This window comes from Hypanus sabinus (genome assembly GCF_030144855.1).
Source record: "Hypanus sabinus isolate sHypSab1 chromosome X1 unlocalized genomic scaffold, sHypSab1.hap1 SUPER_X1_unloc_2, whole genome shotgun sequence".
NCBI lineage: Eukaryota > Metazoa > Chordata > Chondrichthyes > Myliobatiformes > Dasyatidae > Hypanus > Hypanus sabinus.
Window position 1 is genome coordinate 151558 of NW_026778968.1, and position 26071 is coordinate 177628.

The 26071-nt window shown below is 41.6% G+C and overlaps 1 protein-coding gene across 1 annotated transcript in view; it reads right to left on the reverse strand.

Annotated features, from left to right (window-relative positions):
* The window catches only part of LOC132385622 (complement C3-like), a 300827-nt gene that overhangs the window by 67755 nt on the left and 207001 nt on the right, over positions 1–26071 (reverse strand). The window contains exons 24-27 of the mRNA XM_059957796.1: positions 20039–20242; positions 16293–16368; positions 15343–15502; positions 10115–10210 (exon numbers count right to left, since the gene is read on the reverse strand). Coding sequence (XP_059813779.1) covers positions 10115–10210; positions 15343–15502; positions 16293–16368; positions 20039–20242 — 536 coding nt within the window. The remainder of the gene's footprint in view (positions 1–10114; positions 10211–15342; positions 15503–16292; positions 16369–20038; positions 20243–26071) is intronic.

The following is a 26071-nucleotide window of genomic DNA, read 5'->3' on the forward strand; positions in this document are numbered from 1 at the left end:
ACTAGAAACATCAGTGAAGCAACGCCGTAGGTTCATGAGATAATCGATATGTTGAATTAAAAATGTTAACACTGATTCTGTTAAAAGTAATGACGGTTGATAAGGTTTATGTTTTTGTTATTTAAAGAGATGCAGATAGTTTGTGTTGAAGTGTATTTAAAGCAGTCGATGGCGTAGGTAGATTCTGACTGTATGTTGCACTTTAATGTAATATAGTTGTTGTAGTTTTACTTTTGCAAGTATTTATGATGTAAATGTGATATCAAGAAGGAAACAAATACTGTATATATTTTGTATTGTTTTATCAACAGTTTTCACCATACGTTAATGTGGAAGAGTGAACAGTAAACGGTTAATCTTACTGTGATCCTGTCTTCATTGACTATGGTTTACCTTGATGTTTAGTTCAGAGTTCTTTTACACCTGTGCGAGAACACTACATAAGTGATTTAGATGATGTAATTAATGGCTTTGTTGGAGATTGGTGGAGAGGCAGGTAGTGTTGAGGAAACAGGCAGGATGCAGAAGGACTTAGACAGATTAGGAGAATGGGTAAGGAAGTGCCATATGAAATATAACGTTGAAAAATGCATGGTCATGCACTTTGGTAGTAGAAATAAATGTGCAGACAATTTTCTAAATGGGGAGAAAATCCAAAAATCTAAATGCAAAGGGACTTGGGAGTCCTTGTGCAGAATACCCTAAAGGTTAACTTGCAGGTTGAGTCAGTGGTGAGGAAGGCAAATGCAATGTTAGCATTCATTTCAAGAGGTCTAGAATACAAGGGCAGGGATGTGATACTGAGGATTTATAAGGCACTGGTGAGGCCTCACCTTGAGTAATGTGTACAGTTTTTTGGGCTCCTCAACTTAGAAAATTTGAGCTGGTATCGTAGAGGGTCCAGAGGAGGTTCACAAGGATGATTCCAGGAATGAAATGGTTATGATACAAGGAATGCTTGATGACTCTGAGTCTGTACTCGCTGGAATGCAGAAGGATGAAAGGGGGGATCTCACGGAAACCTTTCAAATGTTGAAAGGTCCAGACAGTAGGTGTGAAAAGGATGCTTCCTATGGTAGGAGAGTCTAGGACAAGAGGGCACAGCCTCAGGATAGAAGGGCGTCAATTCAAAACAGAGATGCAGAGAAATTTCTTCAGCCACAGGGTGGTGAATTTGTGGAATTTGTTGTCACATGCTGCTGTGGAGGCCAGGTTGTTTAAGGCAGAGATTCACAGGTTCTTGATTGGGCATGGTATCAAAGGTTATACGGTGAAGACCGGGAACTGGGATTGAGGTGGAGAAAAAAAAAAGATCAGCCATGATTGAATGGTGGAGAAGACTCAATGGGCCAGATGGCCTTATTCTGCTCCTTTGTCTTCTGGTCTTAATTTTGAGTTGGTCTATGGACAATAGTTAAGGCTGAGGGGCAGAAAGGGGACATTTTGGATCATGCAATATTTAAAGAATTCTATCACTTAAAGAAAAATTCTACAAAGCTCCCACATCATCGGTGGCCAAATTATACCAGACTTAACCAAACCAAAGTTCAAAATAGAAAGTAAGTTCATTATCAAAGTATATAGATGTCACCATATACAACCTTGAGATTCAATTTTTTGTGGCATACTCAATAAATCTAATAAGCAAAATAGAATTAATGAAAGACCACATCAAAAGGGTAGACTACCACTGTGCAAAAAAAATCAAACTGTGCAAACACAAATAATAATAATAATAATAATAAATATAATAATGGCAATTATTATAATAAATTATATTATGACCAATCCATTATTACAGATAGGACAATCCATAATAACTACCCGGCTATAATAATAGAGGATAAACAAGCAAGGACAGCTTACTTAATAGAATTAGCCATTCCAAACACACATAACATCAGAAATGTGCTGAGCTATTAGAACATTTTAAGATTATGGAACATGAACAAGGTATATGCGTCATTTGCGGGCAGCGGAGTGAGCTGGGCACAGAGTGAAGGCTTAAGGGCTTTGGCTTAACAGGCTTAGGCAGAAACAGGTGAGGCAAGGTAGGTTTAGTTTTGAATTTTTCTTGTTATTTGAGGAAAGGGGAAATTATGAGTATGCTTGTTGTTTTCGGTGTCGGATGTGGGACGTCCTGCATTCTCCTAGCCTCCTGAGCTTCCATATCTGCAGCTCGATGACCTTCATCTGGTCAGGGAGAGTGAGGAATTGATAGAGAGGAGTTACAGGAAGGTGGTCACACAAGGGCCATGGGAGGCAGACAAATGGGTTACAGTTAGGAGAGGGAAGGGGAAGAGTCAGGTACTAGAGAGTACCCCTGTGGCTATACCCCTTGACAATAAGTACTCCTGTTTGAGTACTGTTGGGGAGGACAGCCTACCTGTGTGAAGCAACAGTGGCTGTGCTGCCAGCACAGAGTCAGGCCCTGCAGCTCAGAAGGGTAGGGAAAGGAAGAAGAAGGCAGTAGTAATAGGGGACATGATAATTAGGGGGTCAGATAGGCAATTCTGTGGACACAGACCCGGATGGTAGTTTGCCTCCCTGGTGCCAGTGTCCAGGATGTTTCTGATCGTGTCCAAGATATCCTGAAGTGGGAGGGTGAGGAGCCAGAGGTCGTGGTACATATAGGTACCAATGACATAGATAGGAAAAAGGAAGAGGTCCTGAAAGGAGAATATAGGGAGTTAGGAAAGGAGTTGAGAAGAAGGACCGCAAAGGTAGTAATCTTGGGATTACTGCCTGTGCCACACGACAGAGAGAGTAGGAATGGAATGAGGTGGAGATTAAATGTGTGGCTGAGGGATTGGAGCAAGGGGCAGGGATTCAAGTTTCTGGATCATTGGGACCTCTTTTGGGGCAGGTGTGACCTGTACAAAAAGGATGGGTTGCACTTGGATCCTAGGGGACCAATATCCTGGCAGGGAGGTTCACTCATTATTATTCACTCATTCATTCATTCATTAGAATGGTTGGGGGGTGGGAATTGAAGAGACTAGGAGAGAGGAGGTTAGTTCACAAATAGAGAAAGCTTGTAGACAGTGTGTGAGGGAGGATAGGCAGGTGATAGAGAAGGGGAGCGCTCAGACCGAAGATGTAGGGGAGAAGGAAGTAAAAGAAGATAGTAAAGTTGTTTGCACCGTTAGGGATAAACAGAGAGTAGGAGGTGGAGAATTTCTTAAATGCATTTGTTTTAATACTAGGAGCGTTGTAGGAAAGGTGGATGAGCTTAGAGCATATATTGATACCTGGAAATAAGATTTTATAGCTATTTGTGAAACATGGTTGCAGGAGAGGTGTGATTTCGTTGCTTCAAGTGTGATAGAATCGGAGTGGCAAGAGGGGGAGGTGTTGCATTGCTTGTCAGAAAACATATTACAGTGGTGCTTTGGGTAGATTAGAGGGCTCGTCTAGTGAGACTATTTGGATGGAACTGAGGAATGGGAAAGGTGTGGTAACACTTATAGTGGTGTAATATAAACCACCTAATGGGGAGCGAGAATTGGAGGAGCAAATTTCTAATGAGATAGCAGGTATTTGTAGTAAGTACAAAGTTGTGATTGTGGGAGATTTTAATTTTCCACACATAGACTGGGAAGCCCATACTGTAAAAGGGATGGATGGTTTGGAGTTTGGGAAATGTGGGCAGGATAGTTTTTTGCAGCAATACATGGAGGTACCAACTAGAGAAGAGGCAGTGTTGGATCTGCTGTAGGGAATGAAATAGGTCAGGTGACGGAGTTATGTGTTGGGGAGCACTTCGGGTCCAGTGATCACAATGCCATTAGCTTCAATATAATTATGGAGAAGGATAGGACTGGACCCAGGGTTGAGATTTTTGATTGGAGAAAAGCTAACTTTGAGGAGATGCGAAAGGATTTAGAAGGAGTGGATTGGGACAATTTGTTTTATGGGAAGGATGTAATAGAGAAATGGAAGTCACTTAAAGGTGAAATTTTGAGGGTACAGAATCTTTATGTTCCTGTTAGGTTGAAAGAAAAAGTTAAAAGTTTGAGAAAGCTATGGTTTTCAAGGGATTTTGGAAACTTGGTTCAGAAAAAGAGAGAGATCTATAATAAATATAGGCAGTATGGAGTAAATGAGGTGCTCGAGGAATGTAAAGAATGTAAAAAGAACCTTCAGAAAGAAATTAGAAAAGCTAAAAGTAGATACGAGGTTGCTTTGGCAAGTAAGGTGAAAATAAATTCGAAAGGTTTCCACAGTTATATTAATAGCAAAAGGATAGTGAGGGATAAAATTGGTCCTTTGACAGCTATGGGTGGAGCCAAAAGAGATGGAGGAGATTTTGAACAATTTCTTTTCTTTGGTATTCACTAAGGAGAAGAATATTGAATTGTGTAAGGTAAGGGAAACAAGTAGGGTAGTTATGGAGACTATGATGATTAAAGAAGAGGAAGTACTGGTGCTTTAAAAGAATATAAAAGTGGATAAATCTCTGGATCCTGACATGATCTTCCCTAGGACCTTGAGGGAAGTTAATGTAGAAATAGCAGGGGCTCTGACAGAAATATTTCAAATGTCATTAGAAATGGGGATGGTGCCGGAGGATTGGCGTATTGCTCATGTGGTTCCATTGTCTAAAAAGGGTTCTAAGAGTAAACCTAGCAATTATCGGCCTGTAAATTTGACATCAGTGGTGGGTAAGTTAATGGAAAGTATTCTTAGAGATGGTATATATAATTATCTGGATAGACAGGGTCTGATTAGGAACAGTCAACATGGATTTGTGTGTGGAAGGTCATGTTTGAAGAAGTTACTAGGAAAATTGACGAGGGTGACGCAGGTATTAATATTGAAGTAGTAAAATGGATTCAACAGTGGCTGGGTGGGAGATGCCAGAGAGTAGTGGTGGATTACTATTTGTCATGTTGGAGGCCGGTGACTAGTTGTGTGTCTCAGGGATCTGTACTGTGTCCAATGTTGTTTATCATATATATTAATGATCTGGATGATGGGGTGGTAAATTGGATTAGTAAGTATGCAGATGATACTAAGGTAGGTATAAGGAGGATAATGAACCAGGTTTTCAAAGCTTGCAGAGAGATTTAGGCCAGTTAGAAGAGTGGGCTGTACGATGGCAGATGGAGTTTAATGCTGATAAGTGTGAGGTACCACATTTTGGTAGGAATAATCCAAATAGGACAAACATGTTAAATGGTAGGGCATTGAGGAATTCAGTAGAACAGAGTGACCTAGGAATAATGATGCATAGTTCCCTGAAGGTGGAATCTCATGTGGATAGGGTGGTGAGGAAAGCTTTTGGTATGCTGGCCTTTATAAAACAGAGCACTGAGTATAGCTGCTGGGATGTAATGTTAAAATCGTACACGGCATTGGTGAAGCCAAATTTGGAGTATTGTGTACAGTTCTGGTCACTGAATTATAGGAAAGATGTCAACAAAATAGAGAGAGTACAGAGGAGATTTACTAGAATGTTATCTGGGTTTCAGTACCTAAGTTACAAAGAAAGGTTGAACAAGTTAGGTCTTTATTTGGAACGTAGAAGGTTGAGGGGGGACTTGATAGAGGTATTTAAAATTATGAGGGGGATAGATAGAGTTGATGTGGATAGGCTTTCTCCATTGAGACCAGGGGAGATTCAAATAAGAGGACAAGAGTTGAGAGTTAAGGGGCAAAAGTTTAGGGATAACACAAGGGGGAACTTCTTTACTCAGAGAGTGGTAGCTGTGTGGAATGAAAAAATTGGATAGGTATATGGACAGGAACGGAATGGAAGATTATGGGCTGAGGGCAGGTCAGTGTGACTAGGTGAGAATGAGTGTTTGGCACAGACTGGAAGGGCCGAGATGGCCTGTTGCCATGCTGTAATTGTTATATGGTTATATATTGTCCCAGTAGTAATATCTACTACTAGTATTATCCCAAGGCACTGCACAATAGCATTTAAACAATTAGGCCTACACAGCATTATTTATGTAAATCTTGAAAAACCACAATACTAAACACCACTAGAATGGTCCAACAGTTCCTAACATGCGGTTGGCTCAGGTTTTTACCAACTTGAGCTGAGAAATAACAAACAAAGAAATAAATAATAAATATTGAGAACCTGAGATGAAGAGTCCTTGAATGTGAATCCGTAGGGTGTGTGAACAGTTCAGAATGGGGCGAGTGAAGTTAACCCTTCTGGCTCAAGAGCTATGGTTGAGAGATAATAACTGTTCCTGAACCTAGTGGTGTGTGTCCTGAAGCTCCAGTACCTCCTTCCTGATGGTCGAGGGGTAATAACTGTTCCTGAACCTGGTGGTGTGTGTCCTGAGGCTCCAGTACCTCCTTCCTGATGGTTGAGGGGAAATAACTGTTCCTGAACCTGGTGGTGTGTGTCCTGAGGCTCCAGTACCTCCTTCCTGATGGTTGAGGGGAAATAACTGTTCCTGAACCTGGTGGTGTGTGTCCTGAAGCTCCAGTACCTCCTTCCTGATGGTTGAGGGGAAATAACTGTTCCTGAACCTGGTGGTGTGGGTCCTGAAGCTCCTGTACCTCCTTCCTGATGGTTGAGGGGAAATAACTGTTCCTGAACCTGGTGGTGTGTGTCCTGAGGCTCCAGTACCTCCTTCCTGATGGTTGAGGGGAAATAACTGTTCCTGAACCTGGTGGTGTGGGTCCTGAAGCTCCTGTACCTCCTTCCTGATGGTTGAGGGGAAATAACTGTTCCTGAACCTGGTGGTGTGGGTCCTGAAGCTCCAGTACCTCCTTCCTGATGGTTGAGGGGTAATAACTGTTCCTGAACCTGGTGGTGTGGGTCCTGAGGCTCCTGTACCTCCTTCCTGATGGTTGAGGGGTAATAACTGTTCCTGAACCTGGTGGTGTGTGTCCTGAAGCTCCAGTACCTCCTTCCTGATGGTTGAGGGGTAATAACTGTTCCTGAACCTAGTGGTGTGGGTCCTGAAGCTCCAGTACCTCCTTCCTGATGGTTGAGGGGTAATAACTGTTCCTGAACCTGGTGGTGTGGGTCCTGAAGCTCCTGTACCTCCTTCCTGATGGTTGAGGGGTAATAACTGTTCCTGAACCTGGTGGTGTGGGTCCTGAGGCTCCAGTACCTCCTTCCTGATGGTTGAGGGGTAATAACTGTTCCTGAACCTGGTGGTGTGTGTCCTGAAGCTCCAGTACCTCCTTCCTGATGGTTGAGAGATAATAACTGTTCCTGAACCTGGTGGTGTGGGTCCTGAAGCTCCAGTACCTCCTTCCTGATGGTTGAGGGGTAATAACTGTTCCTGAACCTGGTGGTGTGGGTCCTGAAGCTCCAGTACCTCCTTCCTGATGGTTGAGGGGTAATAACTGTTCCTGAACCTGGTGGTGTGGGTCCTGAAGCTCCAGTACCTCCTTCCTGATGGTTGAGGGGTAATAACTGTTCCTGAACCTGGTGGTGTGGGTCCTGAGGCTCCAGTACCTCCTTCCTGATGGTTGAGGGGTAATAACTGTTCCTGAACCTGGTGGTGTGGGTCCTGAAGCTCCAGTACCTCCTTCCTGATGGTTGAGGGGTAATAACTGTTCCTGAACCTGGTGGTGTGGGTCCTGAGGCTCCTGTACCTCCTTCCTGATGGTTGAGGGGTAATAACTGTTCCTGAACCTGGTGGTGTGTGTCCTGAAGCTCCAGTACCTCCTTCCTGATGGTTGAGGGGTAATAACTGTTCCTGAACCTAGTGGTGTGGGTCCTGAAGCTCCAGTACCTCCTTCCTGATGGTTGAGGGGTAATAACTGTTCCTGAACCTGGTGGTGTGGGTCCTGAAGCTCCTGTACCTCCTTCCTGATGGTTGAGGGGTAATAACTGTTCCTGAACCTGGTGGTGTGGGTCCTGAGGCTCCAGTACCTCCTTCCTGATGGTTGAGGGGTAATAACTGTTCCTGAACCTGGTGGTGTGGGTCCTGAAGCTCCAGTACCTCCTTCCTGATGGTTGAGGGGTAATAACTGTTCCTGAACCTGGTGGTGTGGGTCCTGAGGCTCCTGTACCTCCTTCCTGATGGTTGAGGGGTAATAACTGTTCCTGAACCTGGTGGTGTGTGTCCTGAAGCTCCAGTACCTCCTTCCTGATGGTTGAGGGGTAATAACTGTTCCTGAACCTAGTGGTGTGGGTCCTGAAGCTCCAGTACCTCCTTCCTGATGGTTGAGGGGTAATAACTGTTCCTGAACCTGGTGGTGTGGGTCCTGAAGCTCCTGTACCTCCTTCCTGATGGTTGAGGGGTAATAACTGTTCCTGAACCTGGTGGTGTGGGTCCTGAGGCTCCAGTACCTCCTTCCTGATGGTTGAGGGGTAATAACTGTTCCTGAACCTGGTGGTGTGTGTCCTGAAGCTCCAGTACCTCCTTCCTGATGGTTGAGAGATAATAACTGTTCCTGAACCTGGTGGTGTGGGTCCTGAAGCTCCAGTACCTCCTTCCTGATGGTTGAGGGGTAATAACTGTTCCTGAACCTGGTGGTGTGGGTCCTGAAGCTCCTGTACCTCCTTCCTGATGGTTGAGGGGTAATAACTGTTCCTGAACCTGGTGGTGTGGGTCCTGAGGCTCCAGTACCTCCTTCCTGATGGTTGAGGGGTAATAACTGTTCCTGAACCTGGTGGTGTGTGTCCTGAAGCTCCAGTACCTCCTTCCTGATGGTTGAGAGATAATAACTGTTCCTGAACCTGGTGGTGTGGGTCCTGAAGCTCCAGTACCTCCTTCCTGATGGTTGAGGGGTAATAACTGTTCCTGAACCTGGTGGTGTGGGTCCTGAAGCTCCAGTACCTCCTTCCTGATGGTTGAGGGGTAATAACTGTTCCTGAACCTGGTGGTGTGGGTCCTGAAGCTCCAGTACCTCCTTCCTGATGGTTGAGGGGTAATAACTGTTCCTGAACCTGGTGGTGTGGGTCCTGAGGCTCCTGTACCTCCTTCCTGATGGTTGAGGGGTAATAACTGTTCCTGAACCTGGTGGTGTGTGTCCTGAAGCTCCAGTACCTCCTTCCTGATGGTTGAGGGGTAATAACTGTTCCTGAACCTAGTGGTGTGGGTCCTGAAGCTCCAGTACCTCCTTCCTGATGGTTGAGGGGTAATAACTGTTCCTGAACCTGGTGGTGTGGGTCCTGAACCTCCTGTACCTCCTTCCTGATGGTTGAGGGGTAATAACTGTTCCTGAACCTGGTGGTGTGGGTCCTGAGGCTCCAGTACCTCCTTCCTGATGGTTGAGGGGTAATAACTGTTCCTGAACCTGGTGGTGTGTGTCCTGAAGCTCCAGTACCTCCTTCCTGATGGTTGAGAGATAATAACTGTTCCTGAACCTGGTGGTGTGGGTCCTGAAGCTCCAGTACCTCCTTCCTGATGGTTGAGGGGTAATAACTGTTCCTGAACCTGGTGGTGTGGGTCCTGAAGCTCCAGTACCTCCTTCCTGATGGTTGAGGGGTAATAACTGTTCCTGAACCTGGTGGTGTGGGTCCTGAAGCTCCAGTACCTCCTTCCTGATGGTTGAGGGGTAATAACTGTTCCTGAACCTGGTGGTGTGGGTCCTGAGGCTCCTGTACCTCCTTCCTGATGGTTGAGGGGTAATAACTGTTCCTGAACCTGGTGGTGTGGGTCCTGAAGCTCCAGTACCTCCTTCCTGATGGCAGCAGCAAGAAGAGAGCATGTCCTTGGTGGTAGGTGCTACATGTCTTAACTCTCTGCTTCAGACCATGCACCTTGATGCACCTTTTAATTTCTCCAATATGTGTTCAAACCTTTTATTTAGTGGAGGATGGGTTAATGATTGTATAAATAACCACTTAGTGAATTCACATTTTGCCCTTTGACATTTCAACCTGTCTATTGTGGGTGTTTGACGTTTGAATGAAAGTTTAGTTGTATTTTTCCACAGAACAAATAAAAATCCAAATGAAATCTGAGGAAGCCTTGCACAGCCAACTTTTTCAAAAGGGTTTGATCTTCCTATAAAAGATTCAATATTTTACAGCTTTGAAGTACTTTCACGAAATGCAGCAAAACAACTTCATGCAGCCTTTGATGATCTTGATTGAGTGTAACTATTTGCCTGCACTCTCCTGCTCTTACTTGAAATAATACATGAACTAGATATCTCATATTATAAAATAAAAATAATTTACCACAACATAGTGCATGCAAGCCGTCTTAGCTTCAATAATTGCGATCAGCACAAATGCAGTCAATGGTGAAAAGTCCTGCAATTCATGAATTCCTCCCTAAAGGGAAATACCACATATAAAAATACGCCCCAAACACGCATGATTAAGCAACACTTGAATTAAGACAAATAAAACATTTAATTAAACCAATTTTAATTGTTATAATGCCAATGGCTTCAAATAATCTAGCAAAAAAGGTATGTTGTGCCCATCAAAATCAGCTGATGAAGATATACATAAACAAAGAAACGATAAATAGTGTAAAATGACAAACAGCATTCAATAACATGAGGTTAATTCCTGGGATGGTGGGACAGTCATATGTTGAAAGATTGGAGCGACTTGGCTTGTACATACTGGAATTTAGAAGGATGAGAGGGGATCTGATTGAAACATATAAGATTATTAAGGGATTATAACCATATAACCATATAACAATCACAGCACGGAAGCAGGCCATCTCGGCCCTCCTAGTCCGTGCCGAAATCTTAATCTCACCTAGTTCCACCTACCCGCACTCAGCCCATAACCCTCCACTCCTTTCCTGTCCATATACCTATCCAATTTTACCTTAAATGACACAACTGAACTGGCCTCTACTACTTCTACTGGAAGCTCATTCCACACAGCTATCACTCTCTGAGTAAAGAAATACCCCCTCGTGTTTCCCTTAAACTTCCGCCCCCTAACTCTCAAATCATGTCCTCTTGTTTGAATCTCCCCTACTCTCATTGGAAACAGCCTATTCACGTCAACTATCTATCCCTCTCAAAATTTTAAATACCTCGATCAAATCCCCCCTCAACCTTCTACGCTCCAATGAATAGAGACCTAACTTGTTCAACCTTTCTCTGTAACTTAATTGCTGAAACCCAGGTAACATCCTAGTAAATCGTCTCTGCACTCTCTCTAATTTATTGATATCTTTCCTATAATTCGGTGACCAGAACTGTACACAATATTCCAAATATGGCCTTACCAATGCCTTGTACAATTTTAACATTACATCCCAACTTCTGTACTCAATGCTCTGATTTATAAAGGCCAGCGTTCCAAAAGCCTTCTTCACCACCCTATCTACATGAAACTCCACCTTCAGGGAACTATGCACTGTTATTCCTAGATCTCTCTGTTCCACTGTATTCCTCAATGCCCTACCATTTACCCTGTATGTTCTATTTGGATTATTCCTGCCAAAATGTAGAACCTCACACTTCTCAGCATTAAACTCCATCTGCCAATGTTCAGCCCATTCTTCTAACCAGCATAAATCTCCCTGCAAGCTTTGAAAACCCACCTCATTATCCACAACACCTCCTACCTTAGTATCATCGGCATACTTACTAATCCAATTTACCACCCCATCATCCAGATCATTTATGTATATTACAAATAACATTGGGCCCAAAACAGATCCCTGAGGCACCCCGCTAGTCACTGGCCTCCATCCCGATAAACAATTATCCACCACTACTCTCTGGCATCTCCCATCTAGCCACTGTTGAATCCATTTTATTACTCCAGCATTAATACCCAACGACTGAACCTTCTTAACTAACCTTCCATGTGGAACTTTGTCAAAGGCCTTGCTGAAGTCCATATAGACTACATCCACTGCTTTACCCTCGTCAACATTCCACGTAACTTCTTCAAAAAATTCAATAAGGTTTGTCAAACATGACCTTCCACGCACAAATCCATGCTGGCTACTCCTAATCAGATCCTGTCTATCCAGATAATTATTAATACTATCTCTAAGAATACTTTCCATTAATTTACCCACCACTGATGTCAAACTGATAGGTCTATAATTGCTAGGCTTACTTCTAGAACCCTTTTTAAACAATGGAACCACATGAGAAATATGCCAATCCTCCGGCACAATCCCCGTTTCTAATGACATCTTAAACATCTCCGTCAGAGCTCCTGCTATTTCTACACAAACTTCCCTCAAGGTCCTGGGAATATCCTGTCAGGACCTGGAGATTTATCCACTTTTAAGTTTCTTAAAAGCGCCAGTACTTCCACCTCTTTAATTGTCATAGGTTCCACAACTTCCTTACTTGTTTCCCACACATTACACAATTCAATATCCTTCTCCTTAGTGAATACGGAAGAGAAGAAATCGTTCAAAATCTCTCCCATCTCCCTCAGCTCCACACATAGATGACCACTCTGATTCTCTAAGGGGCCAATTTTATCCCTCACTATCCTCTTGCTTTTAATATAACTGTAGAAACCTTTCGGATTTACTTTCACCTTATTTGCCAAACCAACCTCGTATCTTCTTTTCGCTTTTCTAATCTCTTTCTTAAGATTCCTTTTACATTCTTTATATTCCTCGAGCAATTCCTTTACTCCATGCTGCCTATATCTATTGTAGACATCCCTCTTTTTCTGAACCAAATTTTTAATATCCCTTGAAAACCATGGTGCTTTCAAACCTTTAACCTTTCCTTTCAGCCTAACAGGAACATAAAGATTCTGTACCCTCATAATTTTACCCTTAAATGACCTCCATTTCTCTATTATATCCTTCCTATAAAACAACTTGACTCAATCCACTCTCTGTAAATCCCTTCGCATCTCCTCAAAGTTAGCCTTTTGGAAACATGTTCCCTATGTTGGGGAAATCCAGAACCAGAGACCACAGTTTAAGAATAAGGGGTAGGCCATTTAGAACAGAGTTGAGGAAAAACCTTTTCACCCAGAGAGTTGTGGATCTGTGGAATGCAATGCCTCAGAAGGCAGTGGAGGCCAATTCTCTGGATGCCTTCAAGAAAGAGTTAGATAGAGCTCTGAAGGATAGTGGAATCAAGGGATATGGGGAGAAGGCAGGAACGGTTGTGGATGATCAGCCATGATCACATAGAATGGCGGTGCTGGCTCAAAGGGCCGAATGGCCTACTCCTGCACCTATTGTCTATTGTCTAATTTATGTGCAATTTGGATAGGCATGAAATGTTCTCATCTTGTGAATGAAGAAAAGACTAAATCTCCTGTATTGTTGAAAACATTTCCTATGCATTTCAAAGCTAATTTTGAACTTGTTTTGAATTTTCAGTCTATTTTCTACATTGTTTTGAAGTCTTCATTACTTTGATCTACCCTGCCTCCTCAACCCCATTTTCACTCACCTTTTCTCATCCTTGGTCTTTATAAATGATAGATTTCTGCATTTATATCCCTGTCCTCAGCTTGTTCCCCAAGACCAACCTCTTCTGAAATCCTTTCACCTAGTATTTCTCTCCCCACTTCCAAACATTATCACAAAACATACTTCAGATCGATGTACATACACTCAGTGGCCACTTTATTAGGTAAAGCTGTACATCTGCTCATTAATGCCATTATCTAATCAGCCAATCATGTGGCAGCAGCACAATGCATAAAACATGGTCAAGAGGTCCAAGCAATATCAGCATTGGGAAGAAATGTGATCTATGTGACTTTGACTATGGAATGATTATTGGTGCCAGATGGGGTAGATTAAGTATCTCAGAAAATACTGATCTTCTTGGATTTTCACACACAGTAGTCTCTAGAGCTTACAGAGAATGGTGCAAAACACAAAAAGAAATCCATTGAGCCACAAATCTGTGGGTGAAAATGCCTTGCTAATGAGAGAGCTCAGAGGAGAATGGCCAGACTGGTTCAAGCTGACAGAAAGGTGACAGTAACTCAAATAATCACGCATTACTACAGTGCAGAAGAACATCTCTGAATGCACAACATTAGAAACATTGAAGTGGATGGGCTATAACAGCAGGGGATCCCGAATATACACTCAGTGGCCACTTAATTAGGTAGAGTAGCTCAGCAATTTAGGAAGTATCGACGGAAGAAAACAAACTCTTGATGATCTAGAACACACACAAAATGCTGGAGGAACTCAGCAGACCAGGCAGCATCTATAGAAAAGAGTGCAGTCAATGTTTCAGATCGAGCCCCATTGGCAGGACTGGAGAAAGAAAAAGATGAGGAGTCAGAATATGAAGGTGGGGAGAGGGAAGGAAGCACAAGGTGATAGGTGAAACTGGGAGGGGGAGAGGTGAAGTAAAGAACTGGGAAGTTGATTGCTGAAAGAGATATAGGGCTGGAGAAGGGTAAATCTAATAGGAGAGGACAGAAGGCTGTGGAAAAAAGGGGGAGGAGCATCAAAGGGAAGTGATGGGCAGGCAAAGAGATTAGATGAGAGAGGGAAAAGGGGTCGGGGAATAGGGAAGGGGGCATTACCAGAAGTTCGAGAAATTGATATTCATTCCATCAGGTTGGAGGCTACCCAGACTGAATACAAGGATATAAGATGTTGTTTTTCCAACCTGAGTGTGGCCTCAGCATGACAGTAGAGGAGACAGTAGTGCCTGCCTATTGCCTCCCTTTGGTGCTTCTCCCCCTTCTTTCTTCCATGGCCTTCTGTCCTTTCCTAATAGATTCCCTCTTCTCCAGCCCTGTATCTCTTTCACCAATTTCCCACCTCTTTACTTCACCCCTTCCCCATTCCCAGTTTCACCTATCACCTTATGTCTGTCTCATCCTAAACTGTCGACTGCACTCTTTTCTATAGATACTGCCTGGCCTGCTGAGTTCCACCAGCATTTTGTGTGTGTTGCTTAAGTCTACAGTGTCTGCAGATTTTCACCAGTTGATGATTTGTTCTGAGTACCAATGAAGGGTCATGGCCCAAACTATTAAGTGGTTATTTCCCTCCATATAAGCCACCTGGTCTGCTGCGTTTCCCAGTATTTTATACATATTGAATTATGAAATTACTAGATGATCATTTAAGCACTTTTCAATATGATGTGATGCAAGTAAACTGCCATCATTACTTTGTCAGACCTAAGAATGCTGTCTTTCCAACTAGTCCACATTGACCATGGTCAATGGTCCATAATAAAGCTAGTCCTATTTGGCCAGGTTTATCATGTATTTCTCCACTTAACTCTAAAATGCCCTCTGAAATGAGCTAGGAACTTAGTTCAAGGGTTATAAATGATAGACAACTAGGGAAGACGAGCCAAACCCCCAACTTCCTGAGAACAAATAAATGGAAAGTTGTCCAACTTTTCTATAAATTGCCACAGTCTTACTGATCTGAATAGCTCATTTTCCTGTTGTGTTATCATCTGGTTCCATGTCCTACACAATAAAGAGAGAAAAAGTATAAAAAAAGATATTTCACTTACAATCATCTCTCCATGAATTACTTTAGCATCCTCTTGGAAGTGACCATCAGGTTTCTGTTTGTTTAATATCAGCCACTTCACAGCTCCACAGAGTACTTGTGGATCAACTGTGATCAAGTTATGTGCCATTGCAAACACCTTAACTACATAGGCAGTTAACCTAAATTGGAAGAAATAGAGCACAAATTTAATTGATAAAAGTTGAAGGGTAGAAGTTCATTCTTTATTGCACACTGAATTAAGATCTGATACAGAATGAGCTTCCAGCACAAATGGTGCATGTGAGCTTGATTTCAATATTTAAGCGAGGGTGCATGGATAGTAGGGGTATGAAGGACTATGGTCCCAGTACAGATCAATGGGAGTGGGCAGTTTAACAGGTTTTGGCAAGGACTAGATGGGCCAAAGAGCTTGTTTCTGTGCTGTACTTTTCTATGACTCTGCTATGAAGCTCTAGTACTAAAGGGGGACATCTTTCATAGTACTTCCCTGGCACTTGTAAAAGATAACAAATTGAGAGCATAACGAGAAGATAGATATTCTGAACTGCCAAATTTTAAAAATAATCAAATGAAGAAATCTAACCATGAACCCTGTAATAACATCACTGATTGATTCATCCTTGCAACCCTCGGAAACCACTTATTTTCAAAACAACTATTATTTTCCACCATTTTATCCATGGAAATAGTTCACAGCAGTCAAGACATACACTATTTCTAAAAGAATCATTATTTATTTTTAGAATGGAAGATTTTCAAACCAATTTTGTGCATTCTATACATTTGGTATTGTGTTGTATTCACAAGCATCATTTGTAGAGGTAGAAAGTTTACTGGCTTTTTATACTTGTGGTAACAGCATTTCACAAAAAAATCATAATAATGTACTGGGAATTCAGATTATACTCAGAAAGGAGAGGAAACATTTAAAAGTCAATTTGAATATACCATGTGCTGGACGGCCGTTCGATAAATGCTGCATAAGAACCATCTTCCTTGCGATACGCCAGTTCTTGGGTATAACCTGGGTAAAAAAAAATAAAAATTACGAATTCCATGAATTCCAAACAGTAACAAAATGCTGGGAAAATAGATCTGTAGAAATTTGGATTTTCCCTCTGTACTGTGCTTATGAAAGTAGAACTAAAGCACATTCACATTGAGTTACTCTATACTGAAAACTTGATTCTGAATTACAGGCACACACATTGAATTACTATATACTAACAATTTGATTGTTGTATCATGTTCTAAATAAGATATGCTCCATTTCTAAACACTCATTATATAGCTTCCACTACATTTATTGAAGTATTTACATATTGAAACAATATTGTGAATTAGCTTTCCTCTAACACCTTGCCCTCTGACATCACCTCAGCTGCACAGATACATTTGTCATTTCTTGATGCCTGTGATCTTCATCGTTCATCCCCCCTTCAGCCCATTTTATGAGTCTCAAATTTGTCTCCTGTCCTGCAATTACAGTTATTATCCTTCACCCTGACACCTTGATCATTTTGAAATATTATGTTCTCAGATGTCACTTTTTAAACTGATACTTGTTTTCCCTTTGTAGTTCCTATTTGCCAATGCCAATATACTCTTTCTGTTTTCCATCTTAAGTCTTCAATGACCTAGTGGTCACAATAGTCCCTCCGGTCTCATTACCCTCTCAACTTGCTTTTGGTCAGGATTCCATTCCATCATTTCATTTATTCTGATAATCAAATGTTCCACACAGGTGCACCTGTAATGTCTTCCTTGTTCTTGAATGTTGCACTCCCTTCTATCATAGAACCTTTGACCACATCTTATATATTTCCTACTCCTTTGTTTTCATCCCTGTATTCAACTCATTGTCTTATACAATTTCTGCCATGTCCAACAAAATTCTACAACCAGGCACAAATTCCACTCCTTTCCCCTCATCTTGCAGCACTTATCCATGCAACTGCTGGAGATGTGTCACTTATTTCCCCTCCCCTTAAGCCTTCCCACCATCCAGAGACCAAAATTATCTTTCCAAGTGGATCAGTCCACTTGTACTTCTAATTTAGTGTACTGCATTCAGGATTCACACTGTGGTCACTTATACAACACAGAGAGCCAAATGTAGACTGAGTGATCACTTGTAGAGTATTCAGCCTATTGGAACACCCCTGACCTTCTGGTTGCCTGCCACTTTAATTAACCATATATGTGTATTTGTGTCCTCCTACGGTGTTACGATGTGATAATACAAGCTTGAGGAAGTAAATGTCTTCATCCAGATGTCTTGCAGCCTTCCAGACTCAATATCTAATTTTCCAAATTTAGCTTATTCTTTTTTTTTCTATCCCTGTCAAAGCTAGCCAGTTCTGCATGTCAGCACTTGACTCCATTTTTTATGCCATCCATACAGTCTGGACTGCTGGGCGTGCACTCCAGTCTCAACATTATGATGGATATCCTATTCCTGGAGGCCTCTTACTTTTGCCAAGCTAAGCTTTCTAAACACGGCAGTCAAACAGTTGTAAGTTAAACTTCCATCTAAGATTATTTCTTTAGCTTCTGGTTGTAAATGGGAGCCTTCATTTCTTAATGTAAATGGCAATCAGTAATCAGTAATGAGTTTGAAAGCACAGATTTGCATAAAGACACATTGTCTTTAGAATGCAGGATGTTGGTCACTGCACCTGGTTTTTTGCTGATCAAGAGGTGCAGTACAAGACCAACAGGTTACTTAATTTGACTTTCAAACTGACAATGCTGGCTAAGTATTTATTTCAAGAAAACTTGCAGACCAGAGGCATGGACTTAACATATCAATAACTGATCTATTAATAAATTGGAAGGTTTATGTGCTTAGACAGTCAGCTTCACAGCATTAATGGTGCATAGCTGGGAAATGAGACTCCAAGAAGCTGTGGGTTGCAAAGATTAACAGGATCTGCAGACTTTCTCTTGTTTGAGCTTTTAGACCATTTTTGTTAAAAGGTGTCTAAAAGAATATCACAAGTGTGAAGTCACCCAAGTACAAAGGAACTGTCTAAATGTGAATCACATTTAGACAATTTCTTCTATTCTAATGAGCAGTTCAAGCTCATTAGAATGGGGTAAGGAACATCAAGAGTGAAAGAAAGACAGAGTCCATTCCTCTATCTATGATTTCTGCAATGCATGACTGGTTTGCTTGCATCATGGGTATGTTTTTATTAGCTGATAGGAATTGTACCTCTACCTTTTAGAAGTGTAATTTGGAAGTCTTTTATAAGATTGAAATCTTTTGAGTTATGAATGCATTTCAAGAATGTTGCTTGGATTTAAATGTGAATCATTGAAAATAAACTGCGTTTAAGCTATTTTGTTTGCTGGAAGTATCTTCTCCTTGGTAGGTAGAGGGGACACACCACTCAAATAGTGGGTATTCGAAGCTAAGCTTGCCATAATGAATAAACAGGGTTGTGAAGTAATCTTTGAAGATTGGTTAGTTACAGTATAACCATTCCTTAGTGAGGGTACTCATGGCTATTTATATCTGAAAGGGCATAGCATCTTTATTTGAGTTTAGAACATCACAATCAGCCAACCCAATACCATCACATAATTTACTACCCATTACATACTCTTCATTCCATACTTAAACATAATGATCTGTCACTTCCATGGTTTTATACATTGCTGTCAAACTACGTGTTTTATTTTCCATAAATTGCCCTGACATTTAGATTTACATCATTGACATATATTGCACAAAAGACTACAAAATACCGAACAACCATTACTTTTTGCTTTCTAACAATTTTGGACCCAATTTCCCTTTCCCTTGGATCCTGCGCGATTTTCTTTTTTTTTGTCCTGTCTGGCATGTCAGATCATAGCTGTCCTAGATATTAAATTCCTTGCTTAATCCCAACATCTATTAATTTTAATAATGTCTGTAAGTCCAGAAAACCATAAGAACACAAGACATAGAAGCAGAATTCAGTCATTCAGCCCAAGTCTGTTCCGCCATTCCATCACGGCTGATCCTGGATCCCACTCAATCCCATACACCTGCTTCTCACCATATCCTTTGATACATTGACTAATCAGGAAATGATCAAATTCTGCCTTAAATATACTCATGTAGTTGGCCTCCACCACAGTCTGTAGCAGAGCATTCCATAGATTTGCTACTCTCTGGCTAAAAATCTTCCTTCTTACTTCTGTTATAAAGTATAAAGTTATTGCCACTCAGTTTTGAGGCTATGCCCTCTAGTTTTGGATACTGCCACCACAGGAAACATTCTCTCCTCATCCACCTGATCTAGTCCATTCAACATTTGGTAAGTTTCAATGTGATCTTCCTGTAATTTGCTAAATTCTATTGAGTACAGGCGCAGAGATGCCAAACGCTCCTCATATGTTAACCCCTTCATTCCTGCAATTATCCTCGTGAACTCTCTCCAATGACAACATATCCTTTCAGTCTCTGATGGAGAATTCACTTTACCACAATTTTTAGCTTTTATTGACAATCTATTTCTATTTAGAAAAATTCAACACTTTATCAACAATATTATCAACATGAAGCATTGTTGCCTTGTACATGTGATGCCAGATGCTCAAAGCAAGCATCTATGGTCATACTTAAAATTTAACGGTTTACATATTTTTTAAACAATGCTTTTTATTGTAAACAATGTATATAAATCAGTGATGTTCTGTACCTTGTTGAATATTCTTCACTGCAGTTTCTCTAAGGTCCACTCCCAACTTCATCCACTGGTTGGTTTTGTCTAGGTAGACTGTAACAATCAGCACTGGTGTCATTGATGCCATGTTCTGTTCACCACATCCCGTTGGAACACGGATTAGATGGTTCAGTTTCTTTGCATCAATAGTATTTTCAATTGTCTCAGCTAAAAGGTCTCCTGTTTCATTGATGAAATAAATTTGAGTATTCTGTTAAATATACAAACATACTCATTCAAGGTTAAGTATGACTGATGCTATTTCACAAGATATGAAAATAAATTCCATGCATTTACACATAGAAATATAATCTCTTTCATTCTCTTGGAAATAATTTTTTGATGAGCTGCATGGATTTTCTCAAGTTATCTGTCATGGATTGCTTAAGGTTGTTATAGCTGGAGGGTTGTAATGGGGACAAGCTCCCACTATCTATTAAATGCTCCCAATGGCATGCACCTCAAGTAGCCCCTGACAATCAAGTCTAGCTCCAGGCCTTTACGTGTGGCTTAGCTACTAAGCCCCACAAAACCTTTTCTACTGACAGAAGGGACTAAAGCGGGTTATTGGTGCCTTTGGGCAGATGGAGCTCGACAGCTGTGGTTAACAGCTCACCTGGGAGAAGAAAAGCTCTGATCTCAAAACTTCGATACCTTGTGGCTACACCCACTCATAGGGAAGGCCTTGGGGTAAATGCTCAGGGGAAAATCTAGAGCTGGAGTCGGTAAGGCAGTCCCCTGTTGAGTTCAACACTGACTCACAAATCCTATGATGCTGCTGATGCCAAACTATATCAGTCTTTCCTGTTCCTTTCTCTTCATCAGATGTGTGGAGGGAGGGGGGCTTGCTACATAGGCAACAATTTGCTCTACATAATTGTACTGCACAGGCTTGTATATCTAGACAGATAGGATGCAACATCCATGGTTAACTCTGACCTCACACATGGATTGCTGTGATAAGAAAGGTTTTGCTTTATAACAAGGGTTCCCAACCTTTATTATGCCATGTACCAATGCAAATAATCAAGGGGTCTATGGACTTCAGGTTGGGAACCCTTGCTCTAGTGGATGCAAAAGAGAAATGCTTAAAGAGCTGAAGAGAAAAATACAGATGCCATGGGTATAAAGGAGGGAGAGTGTGGTTAATTGGATAACTCTATCTAGAATACAGCACAAAGACAAGAGGGCCACTGATCTCCATCTGTATGGTACTATTTTGTAATTCCACAATCCATATATTTTATAAAAGAAATTAGAACAAAATATTTGAGATTCTTTGAGAAACTCTTTCTTTCAGTGGAATAATGAAGGATTTTTTTAAACTATATAAACAGTGTTTAATAAATTATGCTAGTTGAAATCTCCATTTGTTTTCTCACTATAGAATGGAGCAAAAGTAAAACACAGGAAGTGATAGTCAGGACCAAAAATAATCCCCATTACTCCCAAATATCTATCCTTCTTATCCTTCTTTGAAAGTTCTTGTTAAATCTCTTTTCAGTGCCTTTTCAGATAATGTTGATTCCTGAAGTAAAGCAAATATAGTAACATTTGTAATGAAAATAAATCACCCTCCAAAGAAATAAATGCATAAAATTCAGGATAGCAAGAATTTGCAGACTGATCCAAGATATCCTAGGGTGAACAACCAGAGGTTGTGGTACATATCGGTACCAATGACATAGGTAGCAAACGGGAGGAGGTCGTGAAAAATGACTACAGGGAGTAAGGAAGGAAGTTGAGAAGCAGGAGCGCAAATGTAATAATCTTGGGATTACTGCCTGTACCACGCGACAGTGAGAATGCGAATAGGATGAGGTGGATGATAAATGCGTGGCTGAGGGATTAGAGCAGGTGGCAGGGATTCAAGTTTCTGGATCATTGTGAACTATTTTGGGGTAGGTGTGACCTGTACAAAAAGGATGGGTTGCACTTGAATCCCAGGGGTCCAATAACCCGGTGGGGAGGTTTGCTAAGACTACTGCGGAGAGTTTAAACTAGAATTGTTGGGGGGTGGGAACTAAACTAAAGAGACTGGGGAAGAGGAGGTTGGCTTACAAATAGTGAAAGCTTGTGACACTGTAAGAGGGAGGATAGGCAGATGATAGAGAAGGGAAGCGCTCAGATTGAAGGCGAGATGTGCCTATTTTAATGCGAGGAGTGTTGTGAACAAAGCGGATGAGCACAGAGCGTGGATCAGTACTTGGAGATATGATGTATTGGCCATTACAGAGACTTGGATGGCTCAGGGACAGGATTGGTTACTTTAGACATTTCAGAAAGGACAGGGAGGGAGGCAAAAGAGGTGGGGGTGTGGCACTGTTGATCAGAGATAGTGTCACGGCTGCAGAAAAGGTGGACGCCATGGAGGGATTGTCTATGGAGTCTCTGTGGGTGGAGCTTAGGAACAGGAAGGGGTCAATAACTTTACTGGGTGTTCCTTACAGGCTGCCTAATAGTAACAGGGATATCAAGGAGCAGATAGGGAAACAGATCCTGGAAAGGTGTAATAATAACTGAGTTGTCGTGATGGGAGATTTTAATTTCCCAAATATCGATTGGCTTCTCTCTAGAGCAAGGGGTTTAGATGGGGTGGAATCTGTTAGGTGTGTTCAGGAAGGTTTCTTGACACAATATGTAGATAAGCCAACAAGAGGAGAGGCTGTATTTGATTTGGTATTGGGAAATTAACCTGGTCAGGTGTCAGATCTCTCAGTGAGAGCATTTTGGAGATAGTGATCATAATTCTGTCACCTTTATAATAGCATTGGAGAGAGATAGGAACAGACAAATTAGAAAAACGTTTAATTGGAGTAAGGGGAATTATGAGGCTATCAGGCAGGAAATTGGAGGCTTAAATTGGAAACAGATGTTCTCAGGGAAAAGTACAGAAGAAATGTGGCAAATATTCAGGGGCTTTTTGTGTGGAGTTCTGTATAGGTACATTCCAATGAGACAGGGAAGTTATGGTAGGGTTCAGGAACCATGGTGTACAAAGGCTGTAATAAATCTAGTCAAGAAGAAAAGAAAAGCTTACAAAAGGTTCAGAGAGCTAGGTAATGTTAGAGATCTAGAAGATTATAAGGCTACTAGGAAGGAGCTTAAGAAGGAAATTAGGAGCCTTGAGAAGGCCTTGGCGGGCAGAATTAAGGAAAATCCCAAGGCATTCTACAAGTATGTGAAGAGCAAGAGGATAAGATGTAAAAGTATAGGACCTATCAAGTGTGACAGTGGGAAAGTGTGTATGGAACTGGAGGAAATAGCAGAGGTACTGAATGAATATTTCAGTATTCACTATGGAATAGGAACTTAGTGATTGTAGTCATGACTTGCAGCAGACTGAAAAGCTTGAGCATGTAGCAAGAAAGAGGACGTGCTGGAGCTTTTAGAAAGCATCAAGTTAGATAAGTTGCTGGGACTGGAAGAAATGTACCCCAGGCTGCTGTGGGAGGCAAGGGAGCTGAGCCTCTGGCGATGATCTTTGCATCATCAATAGAGATGGGCGAGGTTCTGAGGGATTTTAGGGTTGCAGGTATTGTTCCTTTATTCAAGACAGGGAGTAGAGATAGCCCAGGAAATTATAGACCAGTGAGTCTTACCTCACTGGTAAGTAAGTTGATGGAGAAATTCATGAGAGGCAGGATTTATGAACATTTGGAGAGGTATAATATGATTAGGAGTAGTCAGCATGGCTTTGTCAATGGCAGGTCGTTCCTTACGAGCCTGATTGAATTTTTTGAGGATGTGACTGAACACATTGAGAAAGTAAGAGGCATGGGATAAAAGAGAACATTGCTTTGTGGATCCAGAACTGGCTTACCCACAGAAGGCAAAGAGTGGTTTTAGGCAGGTCATATTCTGCATGGAGGTCGGTCACCAGTGAAGTGCCTCAGGGATCTGTTCTGAGACCTCCTCTTTGTGATTTTTGTAAATGACCTGGATAAGGAAGTGGAGGAATGGGTTAAAAAGTTTGCTGACAAACACAAAGATTGGAGGTGTTGTGGATAGTGTGAAGGGCTGTCAGAGGTTACAGCGGGACTTTGATAGGATGCAAAACTGGGCTGAGAAGTGGCAGATGAAGTTGAACCCAGACAAGTGTGAAGTGGTTCATTTTGGTAGGCCAAATATGATGGCAGAATATAGTATTAATTTCAAAATTCTTGGCAGTGTGGAGGATCAGAGGGATCTTGGGGTCTGAGTCCAAAGCAGCTGTGCAAGTTGACTCTGTGGTTAAGAAGGTGTATGGTGTATTGGCCTTCATCAATTGTAGAATTGAATTTAGGAGCCGAGAGGCAATGTTGCAGCTATATAAGACCCTGGTCAGACCCCACTTGGAGTACTGTGCTCAGTTCTGGTCACCTCACTACAGGAGGGATGTAGAGGCCATAGAAAGGGTGTAGAGGAGAACTTCAGGGATGTTGCCTGGATTGGGGAGCATGCCTCATGAGAATAGGCCTTTTCTCCTTGGAGTGATGGAGGATGAGAGGTGACCTGTCAGTGGTGTACAAGATGATAAGCATTGATTGTGTGGATAGTCAGAGGCTTTTCCCCAGGGCTGAAATGGTTGCCACAAGAGGACACAGGTTTGAGGTGCTGGGGAGTAGTTACAGAGGAGACGTCAGGAGTAAGTTTTTTACTCAGAGAGTGGTGAGTGCGTGGAATAGGTTGCCGGCAATAGTGGTGGATGTGGATACGATAGGGTCTTTTAAGAGGCTTTTAGATGGTACATGGAGCTTAGTAAAATAGAGGGATATAGGTAAGCCTAGTAATTTCTGAGGTAGGGACATGTTTGGCACAACTTTGCGGGCCGAATGACCTGTATTGTGCTGTAGATTTTCTGTTTCTATGATTTGTTTGCTGTTTTCATGGAGGTCATGCAAAAAATCTCCTGAAAAATATCAAAGACAAAATGAATCAAGTGGCAGTGTTGATCGCTGCAACAGCATTTACTTAACAAAGACATACAGATCATAAAAACTGCAGCAATAAAAAAATTCTTTGCTAAGCAGACAGACCACTGATTGTACACTCCAAAATATAATTTCTCCTGATCAAATTCTGATTTATTTATTTTTTTGTAGAAGATCCTAAAATGTTAGTGAGAAAACAAAATTTTGTTATCAGAAAGAACAGAGAACTGAATGAAGAAGAATAGTAATGGTCACAGCTGCTTTGGTCATAAAATATATCCCTGGTGCTGTCTAAAAGACATTTTAAGCATTGTAATGATAATAATAGTAATATAGGTAGTGGGGTGGAGTTATGCCTCTGCCAAAGCAGAATAGGGTGCTCCTTCTCTCTGCGAGCCTGGTGGTCACCCTTGGGCAAGGTGTAGCACCTGCTTAATCCCCTGATCAGGGTCACATGAAGTCGGGTGGTGGATGGTCGTTATGAACAGCTGTTGCATGTCACAAATCCTGGTTATGTGACCACCGATGCGAGGCAATCTCTGAAGAGTATTGATAATGGCTGGTGTCACTCATCTTATAAAGATTCTGCCTGGACGAAGGCAAATGACAAATCACTTCTTTATAAAAACCTCCCAAGAACAATCATGATCATAGAATATGATCACCAATGCAATATGACATGGAACATATTGATGATAATAATGAATAATATTGATTTCTCTGGCAGCTCATTGTCAATAGAAACCATCCATGTGTACAAAACCTACCCGTCAATAATTAAATACATTCCTTTCATATTAAACCTGTCCCCTCTAGCTTTAGACCCCCATCCTGGGAATAGGAATTCTATACAATCTATACAGCTCATAGCACTCCTATTTCTTTTATTTAATGGATCAATCCTCAGCCTCCTACATTCCAGTGAGACTAACCACAGTCCATCTATATCCCTACATTCCAGGTAAAGTCTCTTCTACAGTTTGTTGTTCTCATCCTTCTCTTATTATAGCATTCAGAAGTACATTCAACATTCCAAGGCTATCTAACCAATCTTAGGTGCACCTTCAATGTTTCTGCTCAATGCTTCAGGTTATGA